Here is a 19,732-nt window from a genome sequence, read left to right on the forward strand (position 1 = left end):
AATGTATTGTTGTTCCTTTTACTCTTTCACAATAAAACTAGATCTTGTGATGCTTAAGTAGCGTTTGTACCTTCCATTTAAAAATATTTCCTTTCCAACGTAACTAGTAATTCAAATTCATTTTAGCATTTTCAAATTTAGTTTTTGATGGCACAAATCTCATAAAAAAAGAACGCTCTCAACTCCTCTTTTTGCGCTTAAGCGCGCCCTCTGCGGGTAGCAAAACAGAATGCACCAATGACCACAGCATCCACTGGCTTTTACTTTTACCACATGACAGGGCGGCCACATACTGTATAGTGTCCGTTTTTCCCTATTATTTTAGACTACACGCAAGTAGAAATGACATTTTACTGGTTTATCGCCAAATCGACTATTCGATATGTTTGCTACCTTGCTTTCTTGAACATACCCAAGTGAGCGAGTACCCCGATATTGTTCAAGGGGAAAATAATGGCTGCTCAAGAGCCGTCTCCACCATCTTCCCTGGAAGGAAATAAACCAGGCTTCCCCAAGAAAATTTTGGCCAACAGCCTCGAGGACAAGCATTTGTGTAATTCTTGCCTGAAAATCCTTCGAAGGCCCCTACAGGCTCAGTGTGGTCACCGTTTTTGTTCGTTTTGTTTCAACAAAATAGTGAGGTGGGTACAGTGTACTAGTTGCTAACGAGCTAGCTATATTCATTTAGAGATGATATCAAAGCTCTCTTAAAACCTGATTGTAACGTTTTTGTGTGTATTGTCACAGTTTAGAAACTAGAGGTTTCATTAAAGCATTCACAGTGCAAAAAGACACGAAATTCAAATTGTACGGATTTGTTGTTGATCGAAAATCAAAGAAGATAAAACGACAATAACAAACGTTGCTGTGTTCATTTACTGAACATCTTGTTGGATCAGCAATCAAAACACAAAAAATGTTTTTTTCCCCTGATTGTCAAGATTTACACGTTCTTAGCTGAGTCAAAGATTGTGACTTTATCATAAGAAAATAAGATTAACACCCCTTTCTTATTTCCATAAAAAATTACACTATAAAGCACTTTAAAGAGGTCCTTTAACAACTGCATATTATCACTTCAATAATTCGTGGTAACCTTATTACACTATGATATTTGTCAATTTTATGCATTTGTCACCATATGCATATGATGTATATGATTGATACAGATTTATTGCTTATATTATGCAACATTACACCATCAGCAAAAAATATACAAAATATAGCACAAAATATTTATTTCTGCAATAGTAATAATGTGTTGTCATTTAGTTCTGGACCTGAGAAATGTGATGCTTGCATCAAAGAAGATTTATTTGAGGAACCAACGTCGATTCTCAAACAAGGAGGTGTAAGTACATTTTTACTTCCAATTTATACTGTGGTGTAGAAGAAACTTGAAATTAAATGATATGAATAAAATGCAGTCATGTAGTTATACTGTGAATTTATAGTCTGATAAACCCAAAAAAATAATCTGGACTCGACAATGTTTCTCAAAACTCTTCTCAATGCACCCCAAAACATATGTGTTTATTGAAAGGATTCATTGCTCTCCTTTCTAGGCTTTCCCCGACAATGCAGCTCGGAGAGAAGTGGAAGCCTTGGCAGCTGTTTGCCCCAATGAAGGATGCACATGGACAGGGACTGTCAAAGATTTTGAGGTGTCTATTAATCCACAGAGTGCGACTAACTAATGCCTGTAGTTTGCTTCATTCCTTTTGATTGACATCAAAACACAATTTTTTTTTTGCTTATTCACTGCAGCTTAGCCATGAGGGTAACTGTGACTTTGCCATCATCTTGTGCCCTTCCTGCAAAGAGTTGATGAGAGCCAACGAACAAGAACGCCACGATGAGCGAGAATGTCCAGAGAGGACACTCAACTGCAAATACTGCAAAGAACCATTCCTTTTAAAGAACATCAAGGTAAGATGCTATCAAAAGTGTTCTGATATTTTAAGAGGAAGCTCCCAATCTGATCGTGAAAGAGGTTTTTCAATAATTGAGGTTGAGTTGACTAGTCAAGGCACCCACTTTATGAATCATATCATTTTACCGATCATAGCCTAAAGACCAAAATTCACACTTTTTTGTGTAATTTGTTTTTTTAGGCTCATGATGAAATATGCCCGAAGTATCCAATGATCTGTGAAGGTTGTGCAAAGAAAAAGATACCCAGAGAAAAGGTATCCCACATATGGTCCTTAAACCACTTTTTTAATATAAGAGAAACCTGTCATTTGCTCTCATTTAGCTGGGGTTCTAACACCACTAAATAAACTGTAGATAATTAGCTTCTTTAATTTGTTTGTTTTGCAGTATGTGGACCATATTAAGTTCTGCAGTAAATTTAAAGCACCATGCAGATTTCATGTTGTTGGCTGCGATACGTCTGTAAGTAGACATTTTCATCATAATTTGCTCTGTGTGAAACTAGTTAACTGCTCACTCAATTTTAACTTAAACCTATAAAATTAGTTTTTTATCATATGAACACACTAGTGGAAAGAATTTCATAAACGTCTTACATACATCCAAGATGGTTATTTTTTTTTATCAGTATACGGTGTATATATTCTTTGTTAATTTATTAGTTTAACACTAATAATAGATAGTAATTTTACTACTTCCGAAGTTGTTAAAACGGCACTCAGAACCTTTGCTAAACTCTGTGAATAAACTCTGTGAACTCACAGCCAACCTTTTCTGTTTATATGGATTTATATACATGTTTTTGCAGATTTTTTTAGGGGTGGGGGTTGTTAAATTCTGGGCAGAATTTGTACTGCGTGGGAGGTTTTGTGCTTTTCACGTATTGGACGGGCCTTTCGAGCACAAGGTTTATTTTTTTACAGCAATACATACATTATAAATATATTTGAACATAAAATGATACAAATATGATGAATTCATGGTTTTGCATGTTATATGTTGTATGCTTAAGGCTTCCATTATTTATTTGCTGTGTGTTTATTTTTTGGCTTACATTATGTACATTATATTTTTGCTAGGCTCATGTATCTAGTGGGCCACCAACAAAAATTTAGGTTAATTGTGAGGGTACTATTTAATTTTCCATGAATATTTTTGATGTGATGATTTTAATAATGTGAACATTTGCTGAGATTTATAGAAATTAAGTCAGAGATCAAGACAGCCCATAGATGAGAGGAATTTTACCCTTAAAATTTCACACAGTGGTAGTAAGTTTTTCATCTACTTGTGCATATGCAACCAGTATATTAGCTAATATAAATAATAATTTGGCCAAACCTACAGTTTCATCCAACATCCAAAACATACTTGGTAAGTTATTTGAATACTCAAAATTGGCTGTAGCTATGAGTGTGTGTGTGTGTGTGCGTTTTTTTTTTTTTGTCTCCATGTCCCCTACTCACTTGATTGGCTGGTAGCCAACTCAGGATCTACCCTGTCTACAGTCTTTTGTTGGCTGGGATATGCTACAGCGCTCTCTGCGACCCTTAATTCTCAATTTTTAAAACCGTGGGAATGTGACCTACAATGTTCCAATTTTTTTTTCACTTTTGAAGAGATTGGTGACCCCAGTTTTCTTTGAAAAGGCGGGACTGCTTTATTTTAAAAACATTTGATTTTCTTCTTCAACAACCAGGTGGAGAAGGAGCAGATCTATGACCACGAGCGTCAATGTTCATACGAACACCTCAACCTACTGCTGCATTTCATCATGGGAATCAAGGTGAGCCTGGAGAGCCTGCAGCCTCAGAGCATGGATATCGCTGGACACAAGTTGCATGAACTCCACCAGTCCCTCAGAGACATAGAACTCAAAATGAGTCAGCTTGGTGGAGGCGGCCCCGCAATGTCCATTCAGAGTGCATGTGCGCCAACGCTCACCACCTCGTTCACGCCGCTACCGAGCGCTTTTGGAGCCGCCCTGGAGCTCCAACTCCAAAGTGAAAAGACCAAGGTGGTCGAGTTGAGTCGACGTTACCAAGAGCTGGAGCTGAAAGTGAATACATTCGAGAACATCGTTTGTGTCCTCAATCGGGAGATGGAGCGCTCCTGTACCACGATGGAAGCCTACAATCGGCAACATCGACTGGACCAAGATAAAATTGAGATCCTCAATAACAAGGTGATTAACGTTCATCCATTCATTTTCCCCAATAATAAAAGCAATAATAAGATCATTTCAACAATAATATATATTTTCCTTTGTTTTACAAATGATTATTTTTAAGGTTCGCCAGTTGGAGAGAACTGTAAGTCTACGGGACTTGTCCATTGTCGAAATGGAGGGAAAGATAAGGGAGATGTCAGCAGCTACTTATGATGGAACATTTGTGTGGAAGATCTCTGATTTTACAAAGAAGAGGCAAGATGCTGTCGCAGGCCGAGCACCTGCTATGTTCTCTCCTGGTAATTATTTGATCATGAAACTTGAATTATAATGCAGACGATTATTTCTTGCTATACATTAATGCAAATCCTCATATTTTCTAGCCTTTTATACGAGTAAATACGGCTACAAGATGTGCTTGCGTATCTACCTAAATGGAGATGGGACAGGAAGGGGAACTCATTTATCTCTCTTCTTTGTTGTGATGAGAGGACATAGCGACGCACTCCTTAAATGGCCTTTTAATCAAAAGGTAAGTGTCACTACAACACAATAAAAAATGAGGACTCACAAGGAGTTATATATTATAAACTTATAATTCATAGTTTCACTTACCAAAAGCACATTTCTACCTGCACCAACTATGGCTCTATTAAATACTTTCAATTTTATGGAAATCCATTTTATAGTCGCCCTCTTTTACAAAAGATTGCTACATTTATACCCAGGTCACCTTAATGCTGCTCGACCAGAACAACAGGGAGCACATAATCGATGCTTTCCGGCCTGATATCTCATCCTCATCCTTCCAGAGGCCTGTCAGTGATATGAACATTGCCAGTGGCTGCCCACTCTTCTGTCCACTCGCCAAACTAGACACTAAAAACTCTTACATTCGTGATGATACTATCTTCATCAAGGCCACTGTTGACCTCACAGGCCTCTAGACTTAAATTTGGCTTTTATTTTTTCACTACTAACTGCCATTTTATTTTAGGTCCTGTCACATGGCTTTGTCATTGGCAATATGCAATCGTTGGAACCTTTTTATCTAGTTTACTAATCAAAGACAATGTTTTTAAACATATGATCACAAATATTTATTTTCCATTTACACAAATGGCTGAGTATTCCAGTATTTATCTGGAATGGGTGTTGTGCTTTTTATATATTTTTTATTTGTATTTTTTTGAGCGAACAATTGATTAACAAGGTAACTAAAAAAGAACAGTAACATTGTGCCTGCTTCTTGTATCAGCTGACACTTGTAATGTTAGTAAAATTTAAAATAAGATTCATCATAGGTCATATCAAAGCATTTTTTTGCCTTACATATCATGCACAATAATTTCGAATGGGAAGACAAAAACAATCAACTCATTGAATGCAGTTTATTTTATCCTCACTTTCAAAAGAATATATTTTATCAAAATTAACTTTGAGAACGATATAATAACACCGTTTAGCTTTTTGAACATTTAAATGCAGTGATCAGAAGTAAATATTACTTGAATTCCATGAATTCCAAATGCATTTCCTAAATCATGAAAATTGTATAGTTGTTCGTCTGTGTATCTGAATTGATGGGTATCTTATTTTCTTATTATGTAACAATAGTACACAACAGCAATTGTCAAATTTCACCAGATTACCAGAATTTTTAGACTATAAAAGGCAACTAACTATAAGCCGCACCCACCAAATCTGACAAGAGAACTGTGTTTGTCCATATTTAGCACACATTTTGACTATAAACCAAAAAGTTTCTACCTTGCATTATGGAATATTTACATGTTAAGCTTTTTGAAAGTATCCAGGCTAATATTAACTATAATTAGTTCAGTTTAAAGATGTCTTCATGATAAAGTAACTAATATACTAACTGCAAAACCATTAGAAAACTTTGAAGTGGGATGCTGTTGTTGTCCTTTATCAACACTCAAACAATAGTGAGGGTCCAGACTATGTAATAGTATCATAAATATCATTATATATTGTTGGTATGTATATATTAACAGAAAATAACCAAATATTTGTAATATTTTTCTTAAACAATGTGTTTTCTGTCCCTCAAAATTTAACCAATGGTTAAAACAATTTAACAAGTCAGCTTTGATAGTTTCTGAAACATTACCATTAACTAGTCAAAGATGGATTGTCACTGATATATATTCCTGATTTGGTTATTGTATTAAAATGTTAGATTGTAATGTGGATAATGTATCAAAAATGGCTGGCGGGCTGGATGAAAGGGCATACTACTAAATCTGATATGGTATATGTTGTATTAATCACATCATTCTGAATGTGTACGTTTGTGTTGAGGGTTCAAAATGAATGATGATAACGCACATATCCAGGTGTATTTTACCCATATCTATTGTGGTTGTATTTGTGTTGTGGCATGAACCAGACCTGTCTAATCTTGATACTTGTCATAATTGATCATACAGGGTCTATATTTACATGTTACTGGCACATCTGTAACATTACTTTGCAAGTAAGAGTTTTTATTTATTAATTTATTGACACTATTTATCACTCCCTTGCTTACATTTTCAAATGCATTTACTATTTCTTGCCTCTGCTTCATGCACAAACATGAAGGTATAAATTCTAGAAGAAATAGGAGTGATGATAGAGGTGATCAGAGAGAAAAAAAACATATGTTTTTGGAGTATTTTTCTGTCTTTGTGACTTTAATGATCTACTATTTGCTTAAAAAGTGCCTGTATATTTTGTTTAATGTTCCATGAACTCACTGAATTGTGAATGTGCTTTTATAACAAATCAATTTTGAACTTGTTTTTGTGTATTTTCAATGATCATTGTTTACTCTTTTTTTTGCTGAAGTATCAGTGACAAGCATTTTATTTTTCCAATTTTCAATTGCAAACTTGAAACATGAATGTAATGGAATTAAAGTGAGTTATTTCCATATCAAAAACACTTTGAAATATTTAAAATATTTGTCCTCAAGAGTTAAAATATAACAACTTTTCACTTTTCGTACCAACTAGTCAAAACAGACACGCCATTGAGTATTTGTTCCATGCATATTGAACTGTTAAAAATATTTGGTACATCATTTTGGTAAAAAATTGTAGAAGCCAAATATTATTTATGCTTGTACTTCTAGGCGTTTGACAAAAAAAATAGTATTGCAGTACAAAGTGTGTCCACAGGAGGGCAATACAAGCTCAATGAAAAGAGGAAGTTGACGTCATCACTCAATTGATCTCCACATGCTTTGGGGACATGTGATGTGTTTGTCTGATCTTATTGAAAGCTGGTAAGTACAAAAACTCACTTTAAGACATGTTGTAGTTTTAGAGAAAAAGGTCAAAGCATATATCAACACCAGATTGGAATTTTCAACGGTGCTGTGCCAAAGTATTTGGCCACATAAGTGTGAAAGATTGTGTTTAAATTCAGATCATCTTGCAAGCACAGAAAGGTCTTGCAGGTCACAAAACTTACTTACCCTTGGGTTCTTCAAGCTGATGTCTACGATTAGAGCTTGTGCATTTTCCATCTACTATGGTCTGGGCTGCGTGTGCATTTTTATCCAGTAGTCATTAAAAATGGGCAATTTTGGCCATTGCTTTAAATTATATGTGCCAACCTAAAACCGACCTTTCCATGGCCTAAAGAAACAGAGTCCCACGCACAAATACATTTATTTTTTTTGTTCCTGATTTCCAGATTTCTATCATGATGGTGGCTCGTGCACCGTTTTTATTTATTTATCATGCTTTCCCTTCAAAGAAGGCGGTCACTTTTGCAGCTGCTCTTTTGCAGATTTTTTTGAAAACCATTTCATAAGATGGAAGGTTGGGCCTGGGTGAATTCGTAAGTGTTTTGGGTAATCAGCTCCAATTCAGATGATAGGCTTTTTGCACAGAATGAAGTGAGGTCATGTCAGATGAAGATTTTGCTCTTTAACAGGTTTTACTTTTCCCCCCTTTTGATGCTCATCATTTTTGGGTTTTCAATTGATTTCGATGCTTCTTGATGAAGTTGTTTTGTTCCAAAAGCATCATGTCAGAGACCATGACTATGACTATATCTACCAATTTCAATGTGATTTTAAGTAGCCACATAACTCAAATAATTAACTCGATTGTGATTAAAAAAAAACGAAATTGACGTCCAAATGTTAGTGTCTCAACTGCTATTTTCTATTCTTGGAATGAAAATCGAAAAATTCTAAATCATATCTCACTGCTATTGTCAATAATATCGCTAAGCCTTTAAGGGAGCTTTATTGATCTCTACATTCTTTAGAAGTTGTTTCTAATTCTAAAATGAGTAAGATTTTTCTGTACTACAAAATAAATATACACCTTTTAAAACAAACAGTTTTATTGTAATACAGTTTACAGAGAAACACCTGTTGTTCATCCAGTTATAAACAAACAAACAAATCAATAAGAACAAAACAAATTTACACAGGCATTCTTATGATGGTCAGTGGTTTAGTATCCTGCCGTGGTGGGAAACATGGGCTGGAAAACATTTACTGGATTTCTAGTTGGCTCATCCGAAAAAATTTGAAACAACAAATTGAGCTGACTATTTTTCTTTTTTTTTTCTTTTCCTTTTTTTTTCATATTTCGAGCATTCAACTCTTTCATGTCACAATACATCAATCTTCTTTTCTGAACTAAATCTAGTTATTTGCATTTTTCCAAGTATGAAAAAAATATATATAATCAATAAAAGGTCCTGCCTTGGTTTCATCAAACACATAATGTGAAGGAGTATGTTAGTGTTTTTAAAGGGGAAATATGGGAAACTGCTTGTATGTATACAAGTATTTTGTAGTTAGGTCATTCAGTGACCATCGGGTATAATATTAATAAAAGCAAGTCATTAATTTTGCACTGCCCATTTATGAAAATTCATCTTTGAGGAAGCAGTTTTAAATTTTATCTTCCTGTGACCTAAACATAGGACTAAAACACATCTCCACGGGAATATTTGAAATATATAACTTTTATTTGTACATGTGTATTTGGACCAAGGGACCTTTTAATTTTTTTTTTATTAAGCCACAGTTTTAAATTCAGAAAAAAAATCCAAAATATGTCTCCTTTAATGCACAACACAGTGGCTCGTGACTGTCAGAATGAGTGGAAAGCATTGCAACCAATGTTTTTTTTCTTTTCTTTTTTCATACCTATCCTACCACTGATCAATTTGTGTAAAGGGACATGAGGAAACCAGGGAAGGATAAAGTGGCACAGAGACAACAAGTTTAGTCACACAAAGACCAACAAATGGCAATTTATACGGGAAGTGGGAAAGGGGGACCTTAGGGCCTGTCTTTTATTTGACTTGTGCTATCTCTTTTCCGACGTAATCATCGTTGTTCTTTGCCCGTCGTTAACCTAATTACCAACTGTGAAATCCTCAAGCTTAACATGTCTTGGCTTGTGAGAGGGGTCAATTAATTACCGTACATACTGTAATTCCCAAGATGCACACATGCCTCATGACAAATGCCACAAACACAAGAGATTTGGATTATCATGTCTCATATTCTTCAGTTCTCTTTGGTGTGTTACTCAAAATCTGTCCGGGCTTCTCTTAAGTCCAGTTTGCAACATGCATATACATTTTGGCCCAGGCAGCAAGGGATATAGGCAGCCTGTAAGAGAACTTTTAGAGTGTGTTTATCTGCATGGAAGCAGCAAGGGTCTTGGCAGTGGCTTTGGTTGGTGCATGACGAGGGAAGAGGTTTAGGTCTGGGTCGAGATGTTTGTTGGGGAATCCGTGAAGAATAGTAGCAATGTTTTCCTTGCTGAAGGCGATGCATTTAAGAGCGTTTCCTCCGTCCTTCTAGGTTTCTGAAGTTGGATGGCCTGATTTTCATCTCTGCAAACTCAATGGAGTGCTCATGGCCCTTCCAGTGGAACCAATTGACGCCCTGAGGATGAAGAAATACAATCCAAAATTGAGAAATAGGTAGGCATTCAACATTTTATTGCGACACTGTAATTTTGTCTTTTTTTCAGCCTCCCACAAAACAAACAAACAGTAAATTAAGTCTACCTTGCTGTGACTGTTATCACCATATCTTCCCATGAGATTGACACGGTGACAGTTTTTATACCAGAAAGCGCCCTTGTATGAAAGAGCACAGTTGGTAACGGCGATGTCATTGTCATGGTCGAAAGTGGAGAATGGACGACCATGGTGATATGTCATTGAGTCACCTTCAAATATAGAAATTTTAAGTCAGTGGGGACTTTTTGAGTAGTGCTTTGTTACATTATGCTAGACTTTTCCGTTGATTTGTTCTTACCTGCCGTTCCACTGTATCCACCCACATGGACTTTGTAGCGCGTCCTGGGTTCAGAGACAGAAAACTTGTCGTAATGAGCATAGGCTGTTTCTCCTTTGTCTCTAAGGTCCACCCGCAGCTCATACTGACCCCCAGCTGTGAGTTTATGTAGGTTGGACAAACCTGAGAAACAAAACAAATTTTGTTAATGTGAAAACTTCTCCATATTCAAAGTGATAGGAAAGCAGTCTTCCTAAAACAGAAACTTGTTTGCTTTATCATTATTTGCTCGTATGTACCCAGCCAGAATTCATCATTCATGTCCCCAAAGCCAGCCGTGTAATTCTTCCAGTTTCGGAAAAATTCTAGCCTTCCACTTTGGCGTTTAAGGAAAATCTGTCATAGAAAAATAAAGAAAGAATTAATTTAGCAAAACTTCTGTTATTTTAAAGCTTTTATAGCAACAAGAAATCATTTCATATTTATAGAAAATGAAAATATGAATTCCTTCCTGGAAGGCAGTACTGGTAATGAGATAAATCTGTCACAATTTCATTATAATGAAAGTGAGGTATATTAGGCTGTGGATAGTCATGATAGAAATAGTTATAAAAGGTCACTGATATAAGTTTTACTAAAAATTCTTTCACTTCAAAGAATGAATAGCAACATATTGTTTGGCAAGGATTATAGTACATACAATCCATCCGCCTCCATCAGTGGTCATGTCACAGTAAACCTGAATAGGTTGGCTCTCATCTCCAGCCAGATAGATGGTGTACAGACCAGATGTGGTATCACCATTTAGCAATGCCTGGGAGCAATCCCTGGGGTATTTGTAGAGTACACCAGCTAAAAAACATGGGTACAAAAACTTATCATGGTATCCGTATGGTTAACAATAAATCAAGTCATTCTAATAACATATCATTTGTAATACAGTTCAATACATTATCCTATTGAGACATTTTAAGCTTGTTTTAGCATTTTCCGAGGTCATTATTGAAAATAATGAATACAGATGTAGTATTCCCCCCCCCCCCCCCCCCCCCCCCCCCCCAACATTGCTGTGGTCATGAGCTCATCCACTTACTTGTGGTGAAGGCAGTGCTGATAACTCTGCTTCTCTTTGGCCCGGCTATGGCCTGCAGCCTAACTGAGTATTCTGTTGAAGCACTGAGCTGAACCATATTGTAGGAAACTGCATTGGGACTGAGAACCACTTCCTAATATTGGGAGAAAAATATGTTGTGTTAGTGAGTATATTCAATTTTGCAACAAAATGGCAGTGTGTCTTTAAAAAGAAAAACATTTGATGTGTCTATTTACCCGAATGACGCCATCAGTAGACTCAAAACTGAGAATGTACCCAGTAATATCAGCACGTGGTGGCTTCCAGGTTAGTAATCCTGACTCTGTCTGGATGTTGCTGGCTGCCAAGTCGTGAGGTGCATCCACATCTAAAAATAGAGTTTTTAGCACTATGGGATTGCAACATTCTTGTCTAATGGATTACAATTTGTTATTTATTAATGTGTTGTAGAAAAAAAACAGATTCTTGTCGAGGGAAAAAACCCACCCGTGACAAATTCAGTTGTTGTTACTGCGCTTTTGGCCAAATCCCTAATGGCATAAACCTTTACAGTATATCGAGTTGCTGGCACCAGTGTGGTCATCACAAACTCTACCACATTTCCTGACACGCGCTCCATCACTGGAGCCACTGGGGAAACAAATGGCAAAAATAAACACCGTGCAGGATGAATATGGCTATGAGGAGTAGTAAATATATTGTATAAAATAGCACTAACTCGGCTAAATCGCAAAAATGCGGTGGTTGGTAGAAGACCAAGTGTGACCTTTCACGCAACGATTTCTTACCTGAGTCTGCACTGTACGTGATAACGTAACCATCTACAGTAGCAATAGCGGGCTGCCAGAGAAGTAGAGCTTCACTGTCTGTAATATTCACTGCAGTCAGACCACGTGGTTTATCTAAAGCTGCAACATAAAAAGCATGGGTGTGAAAGTCTGGAGGATGTTGAATAAAGACTCAACAGGCCCTATTATGAATGACAGTGCTGTGAAATGGCATCCAGTTTGCAGTATTAATGTTTTGGACCTGTATTTAATTCGAATGTACGTGTACCAACTTGCAATTGCTCAAAACTGCGTGTTTATTTTTTCTGCGTAATATATCTTACCAGTAGTAACACTGTCAGAACCAGGCTCACTCTCCCTCTGAGCCTTAAGTGCAATGACAGTAACCTCGTAGGTAACACCTGGTATCAAGTTGGGTAGTACAATCTGTGAGCTTGATCCATCCACAGTCAGAGACTTGGCATTTCCTGAGTGCCCAAACAATATGGTGTTACTTGAGAAATATTACTGATATTTCATATAAAGAGTTGACATGAACAATGGCCTTACACACACAAAACGTACCTAGAAGCAAGCACTCAATTTTAAATTTATTACTTGGTATAGTTGGTAGAGTACAGTAGTTAGAGTACTAGCTGGTAAAATGATTCAGATTTTTTTTAAAATATAATTTCCGACATTGTGTGTGTGTGTGTGTGTGTGTGTGTGTGTGTGAGTGAGTGATCTTAATGTTGATCGAAAATAGATAACCCTGACCTCCATGAGCAGGCACATATGTGACCCTGTAGTTGTCCACACGGGCTCTTGGCATAACCCAGTGGACAGTAGCAGATGAATCAGTGACATCAGAGAAACGTATGCCTTTGGGTGGACCCAGATCTGGCAGAAATTTCACATTGGACACAAAAAAAAAAAACAGAAATCAACATAAGGTCAATATGGTCTTCGCGTTCTCACACTGGTGAGTACTACAGAGCAGAAAGACAAAGTACGTGGGCAAATGGACAACTAATTACGCATGAGATGAAGCATTTTAGCATTAGAACACATTGTTAAAGCAGTAAAAGGATTGCAGCTTGAACACAGTCCTTCTCTAAAAGGCACAAAGTCAGAGGCAAAGAGAGAGTTTGTGAAGTGATGTAGACAGACAAAGGAGACCAGTGGAAGCCAGTGCTGCCACAAGGAACTTCCCAGTAGTGGCCAGTAGTAACAGTATCTTGCGTGACAGACCTGAGGAGATTAACTTGTCCCCATTTCATCCCGAGACAATACATCCGCCACGCAACCCAGGAGTAAAGCCTTAGCCCCAGGGAACAAAAAGGACACCACCATAGACACCAGTTCTATATGACAGAGACAGTAGCCCCACCTCCTTCCATTAAAAAAAGAAGCAAAGACATTTCTGGTAGGAAAACCAGACACAAGAAAGCTCAGTAAAAGACTTAAGTGGTAGCCAACTGACATGTCTAACTCTGAAATATTTAGGATCAAATTTTGGACAGACATTTCAATTCTTCCTTTTTCCAGTGACTACTGCAGTTGACTTAAACCACTGAGGATTATGACACACCAAGCCACAGACATAAGACAAAGCAAACACATCTAAAGTAGTTTCTAAATGAAAACGTATTTAGATTTCAGAGATATTGTTGCACCAAATGGCTTGAACGCGTACTGTTCAACGCCTGGTTAGTAAACAAATAATAAAACATTGACCTTCTTCCATGCTTTTGACGGCATAGGGGAAAAACATTGACCACGAGACAAATACAAATGAAAATCCATTCCCGGATTTTCATTTCTTGACACTACCCTTTCGAGCTGTACCTGTTCTCACCCCCTCGATTATAGACTTGGAGCGTCTTCCCAAAATTAGTCCAAATATTTCAATTTGGTACTGTGTGTCTTCGTTGAGGTTTGACACTTGTGCGCTCCTGTCTTCGCCACCCAACACCAGCTCTTGTGGTTGGTCTGGACTCTCAGCCTGGCTCACCATTATGACAAAGGTGTCGAAGGCATCTTCTTCTGCTGTCCAGACCAATCTAAAGCTCTCAGGAGTGATGTCAGATAGTTGGAGAGCCTGCACCTGTGGTTCAGTCTCTGAGTGACAAGGGAAAGTAAGTTTTGCTCTTCTGTGAAACTCAAGAATGCTTTGACATTGAGCAACAAAAAAAAGTCAGAAAATTAAGTTTAGCAATGCCAATTGTGAGAGTTTCAAGGGTTTGCCCCAAGCCAATTTCTAATAAGCAAAAAAATATCTTGTGGGAGCGCTCACTCATTGTTGCTTTTATTTGGCCAGTGCAACAAAGGGAGGATCACATCTATCTTCATATAAGCACAAACTTGTTACTGATGTCATCTTCTCAACACTGCTACATCCACTTTGTTTCTGTCTTCACACCCCCGTCCGTACCGAAGGGGAAGAAAAGCCCCATTCACAAAAGGGACCTTGTTATTGGATGAGGCTATGCACCAGCAACTGCTATAACAAGGGTTTTCAAAGAGAAACTGCTTGCAGTTTCATGTGTCAACTTAACTAGCAGCCTGTGATCATATACTGTAAATCGCTAGTGTTTCAAACTAATACGTCTTGCTGTCTGCAGCAGTTTGTGGTTGCGATGGTCATTTGTTACATAAAACTATTCGGCTAATCAAAGATTCCCTGCATAATGTTTTTCATTTAGAAGACTTAATCTCCCTTGTAATGTCTTTCTCCACTTGACTAGTGTTGACTACTGTGCACGACATAATTAAGTTAGTCAGTGCCTGCATTCAGTACTTGGAATGTTAAATTCTCTTGGAAAAATAGATGGTTTGATCAACCATTACATGCAGACAATAGACTGTTGAGTGTATGCCATATTCTGCATGGCCTCGGAAGCCCCTGGCACCCAAGCATTGGAGACTAGAGGCAATGGCAGCCTGAGAATGAAGAGCGGCCCACTCTTCCGAGGACTCGAGATGCATACAGACGAGCAGTCTCATACAAATTGACAAAAGCCTTTGAGTTTTAATTTAATTCCTGTCAGTTCTGCTTGTTTTTCCCCCTGAACAATCATTATCTTTAAAATGTTAACGGATGATTAAAGGTGGATTGACACACTCAAAATTATGAAAATTTGTAAAGAAAAAGTATACGTTGATGTAATTTCCTTTACTGGATTTCCTGAAGAAATAAGTTCTCTCTAAAATCAGAAAGAAAATTATAAAACACTCAACTAACTCATTTGCAAAGTCCCCTGAGAAAATCCTTTGCATAGTCTGAGGCAGCAAGAGAGCTATTAAGGGAGGGAAAGAGTCAGGCCCCAGCATTGACTGTGTTTATTATTTATACCTGTGATGGTGTCTGCAAATACAGGATCTAAGAAGAGGCCCCCGTAGACCCCGTACAGATTGGCTCTGTACCAGGTAGCGGGAGTTAGGCCAGAGATGACAATACTGCGAGCATCGGCTGACACAGTTTGATTTTGCCACTCAGCACCCGTTTCTGCATCTGTAATCTCGATCAGAAACGCTTCAAAGGCCCCTTCCTCTGCAGACCAGGACAGGAGGAAGCTGTCCCATGACACATCGCTGACAGTGAAATTACCCACAATGGGTTTCTCCTCCGCTGGGTGATGAAACACATACCGAAATGGAGTTACAAGGATGGTGACACACAAACAATGAACTATTTAGACGAGTGGTCCGCAGAAACAAAGGCTGCAAATGTGTCATAGTGATGCACCCTACTAAGGGGTCCAATTCACACTTTGTGAAGCTCTGGTTTAAAGAAGTGACAATGTATTATTGAAAGAAGATATTATAGGTTTAACCTTTGCCATATAAACAAAGCATTCATATACTGCAGTGCACATCTTGAACATCCAAACAATGAGTGGAGTATGTGATCGGCAGAAAATTGGTCTTGACACTAATTATACCACATTTGTATTTCAGTCAAATGCTATTCCTCTAGTTTCACTACAAAAGATAAGGCTAAACAATGTGCCTCAATATTGATAGCTGACTAAAGCCATACTCTTTATTACCATATGAGATAGACGTCTCGTAGATTGAAAGCATAAGGCTTTATACGCAATGCAGCCTCTGCCCATTAATGAACAAGAATGGGCTATCAACATTTGAAGCTGCAGAGTAGCTCTGCCAGGAAGGTAGAAAAGTACCTGACCCATTTCAACCCCATGTGCAAGTATAGAAGCACATTGTGTGGGAAAGCATTCCGAGAATTCAAATCAGACTAAAAACATCATCTCAACACCTCATAGTTAATGCACAGTAGATTTCATGAAAGACAAATGAGTGAGTATGAGTGATGGGTTAGATGATGACTGCTGAAGAATTGTTTTTTTTACACCTTTCCATTATTTACTTGAAGGGGACCTACTTTGCAAAATTGATCTTCTAATTGTTTGCATACACATGGCTTGTGGTTGGTCTTACGCAATAACACATTTCATTGTGTCTCCCATAGTGTAATACTGTTCAAGCATCTTTTACTAAAAACAGTGGCCGTGGAGTACAGGGTGATTTAAAAGTATTTCCCTGTTTTTAAGTACTGGTAATTCATGATTATTAATGAAATGCTAGTGTTGCTTAGTCTTTCTCGTGGTGTGTGTCTCATTTGGCTAGACAGCTTTTTCTGACATATTCGGAAGGTTCTGGAGGCTTGATGATAGGGTTTGCCATCTCTTAACATCATACGATGCAAATACACAAGCCACCAATGGATTAAAAAAAGAATAGCAAAGTGACTCATCAAACAAAGGTCAGGAGATCACATGCTGCAACAGAGGGTGGCAGCATTAAAGCTGTAGCAAATTAGAAGTAGTAAAAATGAACTAAACCAACTGGACTGTTCATTTATATTCATTCAGATCAATGCAGAATCAATATATGGTGTCCTCTAATTGGCAAGTCTGCAGTATGTAGAGCCCCGAAACATTGGTCTAACTCCCATCTCCCCACCTCCTTTCTCCAATTCCTCCTGTAAAATGAAACCAATCGATGTTCATGTCTAGAGATGATAAAGGCTGCACAGATCAGCACAGGCTGTGGATTAGATGGCTGCTGATTTTAGAGACAATGTTTTAACAGGAATCCCAGCATGTGGCCTTTTATCTGACAGAGCCAGAGTTCATCGTGGTCAAATCGCACAAAACCAGAGGGGACCAAGGCTCACGTCAACAATTACCACATGAATGAACATTGTTCAATGCTCCCCCTCACCACCATTGCCATGACCCTGCTCATTATACTTAAGGGTAGTCTCCCAAAATATATAATGAACCATTATTTGCAAGCTTTCTAAGGCAGAACTTTTTATATTTTCCCTCAAATATTTTTATTGATGTCCACAAACAGCCCAGAGGCTATTTGAGTACTGAGATAAGTGTGAAAGAGCATCTTTATTGGTATTTAAACTACTATGAAAAAAAATTTAGGGAACTTTTTTTTTTAGAGAATAAAAAGCTTTGTTCTGTAACAATTTTTTTTGTCTAAAATGTCTGGAACACAGTTTTCCGTTCTATTAAACATAAACAGCAAAGTCTAAAACAGAAATGGCGGGTCAGAATATTAAATGAGATAGTCAAACAGGCGTATAACTAAATAAAATGGAGATGAAATCTTAGAATTTGCTGGTTGAATCCTTCATTGGTGTAAAAAAATCACATTAAATGTGAAATAAAAAAAATCCTAAAATGTAGGAAATAGATAATCCTCCAGATAAATAACCAAGGAATAAAAGTGAGGCTGAACTCCACTTCATTCCTTCATATTAGTCCTAAAAAGTTGCTGAGTTACTAACCTGTCGGTGCCGAGATGGTGGTTGCTGCACTTGTCCTGCGGCCCCTCTCGGCAGTGATGCTGATGGTATAGAGCATGCCTGCTGTCAGGCCTCTCAATGTGTAAGACTCAGAAACTCCTGGAACCACCTCCTCTGCTCTTTGACCATCAGCGGAAACATAGACAAGTCGGTAGGAGTCCAGCTTGGCCAGTGGGCGTCTCCACTCCATCATCATTGTTGTTTCTGTCACCTCAATAACAGTTAGGTCCTTTGGAGCATCCAGTGCTGAAATAGAGGGGAAGAGAGGTCATAAATTGGAATTCAATATTCTCTTCAGAGGACATAATGCGGAGGTGAATTATTCACAAAAGTGTAAGTAAAAGTAAAGGTTAGATTTGAAATGGCAAATTTGAATAATCAACATGACTTGATTTGAATCATTTTCAATAGTCTTTTCAATGCTATACACCCAGCAAATTGAATGCTAGAGCTGAACACCAATCGATGGCAATTTAAGTTTTGAGTAGGTGTAGAAAAGCGATCAGAATTCTAATCTCGCATGAGAATGTGTCTTGCATCCGAATATTGTTGTGGCTGTCAATGAATGCAAGTAATTCTTTTAAGAATTTTAATCATCTAAGTCATGGTTTTAAAAATGTATGAGGGGCATTTCATTGCAGTCCAAAATCATTTGCAACTGGCAACTGGAATATCGAATTGGGATATAAGGCACGAGTCTGTGCTTTGTGGCATGCCAAACCAAATGGACGTTAAACTGTTAACTAAAAATGTGAGAGCATTTGTGACAATTTTGGTGTACCCTGAAAAGATTTAAAGAGTTAAAAGTCACTCAAAAAAATGAATATGAATACAATTATAGCACCGTCGTATGAAGCACTTTATTGTAATTGTTAAATTAAAAAATACCGCTGTAGTATAATTATGTACACAGACTGCTAATCTACCGGTTAATGTGCTATTGTACTGAAAGACAAGTGAGAGCTTCGTACCGGTCACAGCATTGGTGGTCGTGGGCAGACTCTCCCGTTCATCTTTTACTGCTGTCACTCCCATTCCATACTCTGTGCCTGGTCTCAGACCTAGACAGCCAAGTAAAATACTGCATTTTACACTCAAGAGTTTAAAAAAAATGTCATGAATTGTTTGCTCAAGTCCTGCATTTTTTCACCAGTTGAATAGTTAAGAGGCTGTATCGTCAAGTGGCCAGCTGTTTTCTGCTAATGGTTTTTGGTGGCTGTGGCAGACACAAAAACACTTTCGTGTGGCGTGATAGCACAATAGGTTGCAGCCAAATTGCATTTCATGGTAAGCTTGAGCTCATAGTAGAACACGGCTGGTGTATTTGCATTGATGGATCTATAGGGCCCTTGTCGTGCAGCCGAAACACTACAACCAATGATACAGCTGGCTGTGGAAAGCCTTTGGTTTTCACAATTAAGCCCTCTCTAGGCCCGATCGCCTTTAATTCCTTTATTAACTCCCACAGAGGTCATCACACACAGAGTTCTGCAGCATGAAATTACACCTAATACCCAGGAAACTCATTATCAATAAAATCACGAGCGTGAAGGCAATTACAGATAATAACTGTGTGAAAGCACTACTGAGGTGCGTTTGGAGAAGAGGGGGACGTCTGCTGAATGGACAC

The 19,732-nt window shown here is 37.9% G+C and overlaps 2 protein-coding genes across 6 annotated transcripts in view; one reads left to right on the forward strand and one right to left on the reverse strand.

The window, feature by feature from the left end:
• The first annotated feature begins 298 nt into the window (after positions 1-298).
• Positions 299-7,052, forward strand: LOC144195923 (TNF receptor-associated factor 2-like). 2 transcript variants are annotated; one of them, XM_077715805.1, is made up of 10 exons: positions 299-641; positions 1,273-1,351; positions 1,566-1,664; positions 1,768-1,929; positions 2,115-2,189; positions 2,323-2,397; positions 3,635-4,120; positions 4,227-4,404; positions 4,489-4,637; positions 4,834-7,052. In XM_077715805.1, the coding sequence occupies exons 1-10, from the start codon at positions 454-456 to the stop codon at positions 5,050-5,052; spliced, it is 1,710 nt and encodes a 569-aa protein (XP_077571931.1). In that variant the 5' UTR covers positions 299-453; the 3' UTR covers positions 5,053-7,052. The 2 variants fall into 2 exon arrangements, with proteins under 2 accessions (XP_077571931.1, XP_077571932.1); XM_077715806.1 differs by lacking the exon at positions 2,323-2,397.
• A 1,406-nt stretch (positions 7,053-8,458) lies between these two features.
• The window catches only part of LOC144195122 (tenascin-like), a 43,986-nt gene continuing 32,712 nt past the window's right edge, over positions 8,459-19,732 (reverse strand). For 2 of the 4 annotated variants that reach the window (XM_077714534.1, XM_077714533.1), the window contains 15 exons: positions 19,074-19,163; positions 18,085-18,348; positions 15,610-15,885; positions 14,103-14,375; positions 13,032-13,154; positions 12,599-12,742; positions 12,276-12,395; positions 11,974-12,117; positions 11,724-11,854; positions 11,488-11,620; positions 11,095-11,246; positions 10,694-10,790; positions 10,416-10,577; positions 10,163-10,326; positions 8,459-10,037 (listed from right to left, as the gene is read on the reverse strand). In XM_077714534.1, coding sequence (XP_077570660.1) covers positions 9,927-10,037; positions 10,163-10,326; positions 10,416-10,577; positions 10,694-10,790; positions 11,095-11,246; positions 11,488-11,620; positions 11,724-11,854; positions 11,974-12,117; positions 12,276-12,395; positions 12,599-12,742; positions 13,032-13,154; positions 14,103-14,375; positions 15,610-15,885; positions 18,085-18,348; positions 19,074-19,163 — 2,384 coding nt within the window. In that variant the 3' untranslated portion in view covers positions 8,459-9,926. The remainder of the gene's footprint in view (positions 10,038-10,162; positions 10,327-10,415; positions 10,578-10,693; positions 10,791-11,094; positions 11,247-11,487; positions 11,621-11,723; positions 11,855-11,973; positions 12,118-12,275; positions 12,396-12,598; positions 12,743-13,031; positions 13,155-14,102; positions 14,376-15,609; positions 15,886-18,084; positions 18,349-19,073; positions 19,164-19,732) is intronic. The other 2 variants (XM_077714535.1, XM_077714536.1) reach the window with 2 other exon arrangements.

The sequence above is a fragment of the Stigmatopora nigra genome, chromosome 4, assembly GCF_051989575.1.
Source record: "Stigmatopora nigra isolate UIUO_SnigA chromosome 4, RoL_Snig_1.1, whole genome shotgun sequence".
Taxonomy (NCBI): Eukaryota; Metazoa; Chordata; class Actinopteri; order Syngnathiformes; family Syngnathidae; genus Stigmatopora; species Stigmatopora nigra.